The sequence below is a fragment of the Callorhinchus milii genome, unplaced genomic scaffold (assembly GCF_018977255.1).
Source record: "Callorhinchus milii isolate IMCB2004 unplaced genomic scaffold, IMCB_Cmil_1.0 Scaffold17, whole genome shotgun sequence".
Classification (NCBI taxonomy): domain Eukaryota; kingdom Metazoa; phylum Chordata; class Chondrichthyes; order Chimaeriformes; family Callorhinchidae; genus Callorhinchus; species Callorhinchus milii.
The window spans coordinates 4,268,822-4,275,681 of record NW_024704758.1 but is presented as its reverse complement, the minus strand read 5'-3'; the positions used below and the strand labels follow the sequence as shown (position 1 = coordinate 4,275,681).

Here is a 6,860-nt window from a genome sequence, read left to right as displayed (position 1 = left end):
CGTCGTCCCTTTGAAAGTTTTCCCTTTCTCGTATGTCAGTAATCATCTCTGTAGCTGTCTCTCTCCCCCACCACCACCCTGTCATGCGTAAACTCAGATCCAGCAGTTAATCTGTTTGGAGCACTGGTGAGGTGGCCCACACTTACCCTGGCCAGCAGGGTTCAGTCCCAGGAGGAGTAAGAGCTCTGGCGTAAGGTCATTAAGGACCCTGGTGGCTTTGTGCCTGAGCATCTATAACTTCTAAGAGGGAATTCCTCTTATAAGCATAATACTGAGCGATGCACTGGTGTAAACCACACATGCATGGTGGGGTGATACCAGCTTTCATACCCTCGCCCATTGGCACACCCTTCGCAGCCACAACACTTGGTTTAATTGGGGGGTATTTAAAGGGGAATCAGGCGAGCACGTGTGGAGAAAGGGGATTAGAGGGACCGAGAATCGGCAGGGAACTGGGGTTCAAGTAGATGGTTTCAGTGGAGGAGCAAATACTGACACTAATAGATTGGATGGACTGGCCTCCCACTGAGTGAGAGGTTTCTATGGACCAATAATAATCCAGGCATTTGATATCCCTATAATTTGAAACGTCTCAAAGCACTTCAGAGAGGATAGCTGTCATGCGTAGTGACTGTATTTGTAGGCTAAGCTATTGTAGGTTCTCAAGTGATAATGTACTGTTTCAGCTCCCTGGCACCTGGCTTCTCCAGGTTAGTTACTTTCTCTTTCCCTCCTCCTTTCCTGGCCCACACCCATGTGGCCACGCTAGCAGGCAGGAGGGCTGTGCCAGGCGCTAACCCTAACCCTGCTCAGAGTGAGCAGGCTGCTAATAGGCTTCCTTATCCTGAGACATTATCACTGAAAACATCCACCCTATTATACACACAGATGTCCACATGCTGTAGAGACAATTATATGCACAGCTGTCCACACACTGCAAACAGACACAGTTATACAGTCAATGAGGTACTGGAAAAACAAAAACAAGATTCCTAATACAGACAGTTGGCAGACTCTTTGGTTTATCTGGTAACTTCAGTCAGAGAGTACAGCTGTGTATCAGCCTGGCTCAATCGGCAGCACTCGCACATCTGAGTCAGAAGTGAGGGTTCAAGCACCATTTCGGGACGTTGAGCTCATGGTCTAGGTTGACGCCCTAATAAAGTGCTGGGGGGAGTGCTGCATTGTAAGAGGTGGATGAGGCATTAAACCAAGGTGGCAATTAAAGACCCCATTGCGTTATTCGTACAGAGAAGGGAGTTTCTTCCTGTTTCCTGGCCAACAATCCCCCAAATAAAATTGGTCACTCACTTCATGGATCGATTTCGAGATCCTTACACTCACCTTCAAGTCACTTCATATCCTAGCACCTCCCTCCCTCTCCAACACAACACACCCCATTCCTCTACTCGCCTACTTTGCTCAGCCAACCGGATCTTCTACACGACTCTCGTCCCTTCCGCTCCACCACCGGCAGCCATGCTTTCAGCCACTTCACCCCAAAACTCTGGAACCCCTTCCCTTAACTCTTCTTTGCTTGTCTTCAGATTGCAACTGAAGACATTCCTCTTTAACTGTGCCTACGGCTAACTCCCTCCTCCCCTCTGGCTCACCATGAGGCTCCACCATTTTTAAGTGCACTGAGACTCTATCCCCGTGAAGGCCGTTATATAAATGCAAGTTGTTGTTATTGTGGGACATTGTGTGCAATTGGCTGCCTCGTTTGCCTACAAAAAAAGTTACATTTTTTAAAAAATCCTGTGAAGCACTTTGAGCCACCCTCCGCCCTGATAAGGCGTGTTATCTAATGTAAGAATGATCATTATTATTATTATTATTAAAAAAAATCTCAGACTTTGACTTTGCCCGTTTCCCTCGGAGGGTGTGAAGTTATTTATTATAATAAGAATTACTAGTATCATCCTATAATTACTATTATAATAATTAATTATTAGTAGTAATAATAATAAACTCTTTTTGAAAACTTCTGAAAATTCCTCAACTTTTAGAAAGCCCCAAATGCAGGAATCTCTGAGAATCAAGTTTTTGAATTGTACAAATGCAGGATAAATGTGCTATTATGTTGCACTTTACATTTCTTCACGCTCAGGGTTTTTCTGATCTGTCTGACCCATGTAACATTATCCCTGTGCTTAAGAGTTCTCCAAACTAAACTACTAAGAGTTCCTCATATGTGATCTTCCCCTTTGTGTTGGTCTGGTCTGGTATGGAGTGTGCGTCCGCTCTCTCCCTGGAGCGCACACCCTCGTAAACCTAATTCCAGACAGTTTGGCACAGGTAGGCAAGAGCCAACAATGAGGGTCACCAGTGCATTGGGGTAATTGCTGGGGTTTAAACCAGCTAAAAGCACAACACTTGCCATTGTGAACACTGGTAGTTTGTACAGCCAGGAGCAGCCCAGAATTACGTAGAATGATATAGGAACACAGGTCATTCGCCCCAACGAGTCCGCACTGCGATTTACCCGTTGGGGCTTTGGCTTGCACGTTTAACAAGAGTTGAGTGGGATGACTCCCTGTCCCTAGCGACTGGTCTGCCCTTCCAAGTCCTGCCAATAAGCCAGGCTGACTGGGCTGTCATCAGTAGGGCTCTATAATACTACGGACACGGCTGGCTCAGGAACCAGACAACTGAGGACGCCACAGAGGGTGGGCTCGATTTCAACCTTCCGTTGCCAAACGTGTCACCTTCAGCCAACTCAACCCCAAAGTTGACCGTCCCTCGGGGGAGAGCACGTCACCGTGGTGAGAATGTAAAATGCCCTGCCCCAGCGAAAGTACAGACAGACCGGTACAGAAAAGGAGGTAGAGGAATAGATATTTGAAAAGTAAAGGGCCCTTTACATAAATGCTGTAAAGTGTTTCGAGACTTGTGCCTAGATCGTAACGGAGGATTGAGTCGGCAGGAGGTGTGGGGGTGGGGTCCTGTGCATGTAAGACAAATGGCAATTCAGCGCTTTCCCTTTAAGAGTATATGGTCCAACTAGACATCACATGCATGTGGCAGATGAGTGAGCACTGGGCAGTGCCCGATATACCGCTACCCATGTACCCCATACTGGAGCCCTGATGTATCACTGGGTGGAGGACAATGTGTGGATGAACCGGTTGGTGGTTGAAAGTCCTCCATCTTGTGTCTGATGCTCCTGTTGTCACGTGACAATGAAATGAGACAATCTCAGGTCAGTTCCCGTTGGAAAGTACCTGGCACTCGAAGCCGCTTCAAAAGCACAAAATAAAATAAACCCTCAAAGGAGGCGTCTTTCCACTAGTACAGCTGTAGCTGTAGTGTAGTCCCTTGACCTCCACATGTCACCCTTGCCCTCCAGGTGTCCTATCAGCTCCAGATATGTGACCCAACGATCCAACCAGTAATCGTGTAAAAATGACCTCTAAACTCCCCCCTCGCTCCTCTCACCCCTCCCCGAAGTGCTTGGTTCCAAATGGAAGCTTCCCAACCATCTACATCCAAGTGTGACCATTGGAACCGGGAATGTTTCCCCTGGTCCCGGGCGGGGAAAGGAGATGTACTCAGGTTAGTTCCTCTTCCTGAGGCTGTCCTCCTCCTTGCACTCCACCACCGAGAGGGAGATGAGCATCTGGGCAGCATAGTAAGTGGCCATGATGATGGCCCGGGAGTACGGGACGGGAAAGCAGAACTTGTTGACGGCGATGGTCAGGTCAGAGACCATGAAGAGCACGGCTCCCAGGCAGGCACACAGCTTGGTCCACGTCCACAGGTCGTTGAAGAGCTGAAAGCCCGCGATGGCCCGCCAGGCCATGAAGCCAATCAGGGCCACGTACACCCCCACCAGGTAGGTGAAGGGGCCGGATAGGTAAGGGTAGAGCAGAGAGTAGGAGAGGCCACAGATGATCACCACCACACAGCCTGGTTCAGGGTTTAGAGGCTTTAATCCGAAGGCTGACGTGTAGAGGATATGAGTGATGGCAAACATGAGCAGACCTGGAGACACAAATGACATGGAGTCAGACTCACAGTCACACACAGAGTCAGACTCACGGTCAGTGTGAACTAATAAATGCTACACGCTGAGGCTTAGCCCTTGTCATGCGTGCACACACACACTCTTTCTCTCACAATAAGCTGTTGTATTTTATGTGGCAAAATCACTAACAAGACCCCTGCAAATGTCGCTTAGAAACCAGAAAGAGATGCGGAGACATTAGTGTCCCCGCAAGCAATTCACCCCCAACCCCTGATGTGGGACAGGACTCTGTCCATTCTAAACAGGTGCCACAGCCTGACCCAGACCTCCCGATTCCCCGAGCACTCACCGTGAACGAAGTAACCTTGCTCCTGCCAGATCAGGAAAGCATCACCTAGGGCTGAGAAGATCAGCCCCACCAGGATTTTCCACGCATTCGGGTGGGTTCCCAGGAAGTTGACTCCGTGAGCCAGCAGGAAGACCCAAAGACAGAAGATGGGGAGGCATTTTATCAGCGCACTGAACCACGATGGGCTGGAGGTTGGGAGCCAGAGTACAAAGTACACGCAGGTGGCTTTGAAGAATGGGACCAGCTTCGGGCCCTCGCTCTTAACCTAGATATCAGGAGAAAACCGTGGAAAAGAAATGGTCAGGCCACTGCGATCACACTCCGCTGCGGAGAATTCTACACCAATTTTAGTCCAGGCTGCTTTGTCGGAGATGCCGTCCTTTGGTGTAAAAGCTAAATCAAGATCCTGTCTCTCTGTGTTGGTGAACAACAACAAATTGCATTTATATAGCGCCTTTTACGTTGGGAGGAAGCCCCAAGACGCTGGACAATGAGGGGTTTTCATCCGAGCTGCGGTTTGGGATCAGAGAGGGGTGCAGGGCTAGGGGGTTGAAGGAGGGAAGATGACCGAAGGCATGGTCGAAAAGGAAGGTCTTGAAAACGTTAAAGACCCTGTGGCACTGTGGTAACGAGAAGGAAGTTTCTCTCCCCCCGGTGTTGTGACCAACAATCCCAGGATAAAATTAGTCATTCATGTCATGGCTGTTTATGGGACACTACTGCGTAAACACACAGTAAAGTACTGACTGAACGTTACAGAAATTCCCTGTGAAACGCTTTGATGTTATAGATCTTCTATGAAGTGTGAGTATATTATTAACATGGCATTGCAAGCAGGTGAGGGGAGTCAGTTACAGTGCCTTAACATCATTCTCTCAATCATCGTTTTGCTCAGGGCTTGTGGTGCGGTTTCTCAATCCCCAGCTGTTGTTTACTCCCAGTATCTCACACAGGCAGGACAGACCTGCTCAGAAAGCTCCACCACTGCACACACCAAGGTTGCCTGCATGGGACCAGCCGATCCCTGGTTTGGTGGTGGGGCGGGAGGGGGTGGAATTTATCTGTGCCGCATATGACAGTGCTCCACGCTCTCCCATGCTGTGGACTAGCCCAGTGTAACCCCCCCCTCCCTCCCCACCACCACCGCAGTGAAATTACCCAGTGCTGTGACTCTCGTTGTAATTACATACAAACGTAGAGTCCTGTAGCGAAGTGGTTAGAGCACTCGCCTCGCAAGCGAGAGGACTCGGGTTCGATTCCCAAGTGTGGCAAAACCCTAGGCAAGTTTCCTTACTCCGCACGCCTCTGTTTACCTGGGACTAAGTAGCAACCTGGTTGCTAGTCATTTGGCGGATCGCTTTCTGGGGGTAATAATCCCTCAAAAAAAATGCGGTCACTCAATCCACGACTGTTTGTGGGACACTGCTGTGCACAACTGGCTGCCGCTTTTCTCCCTCAAAATACAGTCAATCCATTTTACAGTAAACCCTGTGAAGTGCTTTGAGATGCCTCAACCACGTGATAAGGACCTATATCAAATGCAAGGATTAATATTATTATTATAATAACCCATCAAAAAGGCTTGCAAACGATATGTGCCAGCCCACAGCAGCACCATCTGTTTCTCAAGGTCACCTTGATTATCCGTGTCTCATTCTCAGGCACATGTTGAACTTATGCTTGTAAAGAGACACTCCGTGCATTTAGTTTCTTCTCTTATTCCTCTCACGTTCTCGCTCTCTCACACATTCCTTCTTTCCCACACATCCACTCTCACTCTCACGTTCTCTGGCTCACTCACCCTCTGTTTCTCTTACTGTCGTTCTCAATACACAAATCAGACCAAATATTGTTATTTCTTGGTTTAGTAGCTCTGTTTCTTCCCCCACCTCTCTCTCTCTCTCTCTCTCGCTCTCTGTCATTTGCTTCCTCTTATGATCCAGCAAAGGACAGCACCTCTGACAAGATGACATTACCCCAGCACTGAACTGCAGTGTCAGCCTAGACTGTGAGCTCCCCCTTAGGGCTTGAATCCAAAAGCTTACGATCCAAAAATGGGAGAGTGACTAAGCCAGACACCTGAAAATACCAATGGCCTCCCTCGCCAATCTATGAGCTCTGCCTCCCTCTCTACACCCCATTTATCTACAGAAAATTCTGTGAAGGATTTTGAGATATCCCCTCGAATGAAAGGTGTTATATCAAATTCAAGGATTATCAAAGACAGTTCTCTGCACTCAACGTCCCTGGCCTTCCTTCAGTAACTGTACAGAGCTGTGCTGTACAAAACCAGCCTGCTTCTTAACGCTGCTTCAGATACGAACAGCGATAAGCAACCCAGCTCCGATGCCAAGCTTCCCTTAGTGGCTGAGAAAGAACTTGTGGGCAATGTGTCCCAGTCTGTGAGTTCCACGTATATCACTGTGGGAATTAGACACAAAGACCTTGAAGTGCTTTTAACTCTCTTTAATAGCCAACTGCTAGAACAGCCATGAGGCAAAAGGTCGATTCATCTGGAAGGCTGTTAGCCAGGACCCTGGGAGG

The 6,860-nt window shown here is 48.5% G+C and overlaps 1 protein-coding gene across 1 annotated transcript in view; it reads right to left on the bottom strand.

The window, feature by feature from the left end:
* Window positions 1–2,557: 2,557 nt before the first annotated feature.
* tmem86a (transmembrane protein 86A) overlaps window positions 2,558–6,860 on the bottom strand; it is a 7,689-nt gene continuing 3,386 nt past the window's right edge. The window contains exons 2-3 of the mRNA XM_007887450.2: window positions 4,317–4,581; window positions 2,558–3,984 (exon numbers count right to left, since the gene is read on the bottom strand). Coding sequence (XP_007885641.1) covers window positions 3,557–3,984; window positions 4,317–4,581 — 693 coding nt within the window. The 3' untranslated portion in view covers window positions 2,558–3,556. The remainder of the gene's footprint in view (window positions 3,985–4,316; window positions 4,582–6,860) is intronic.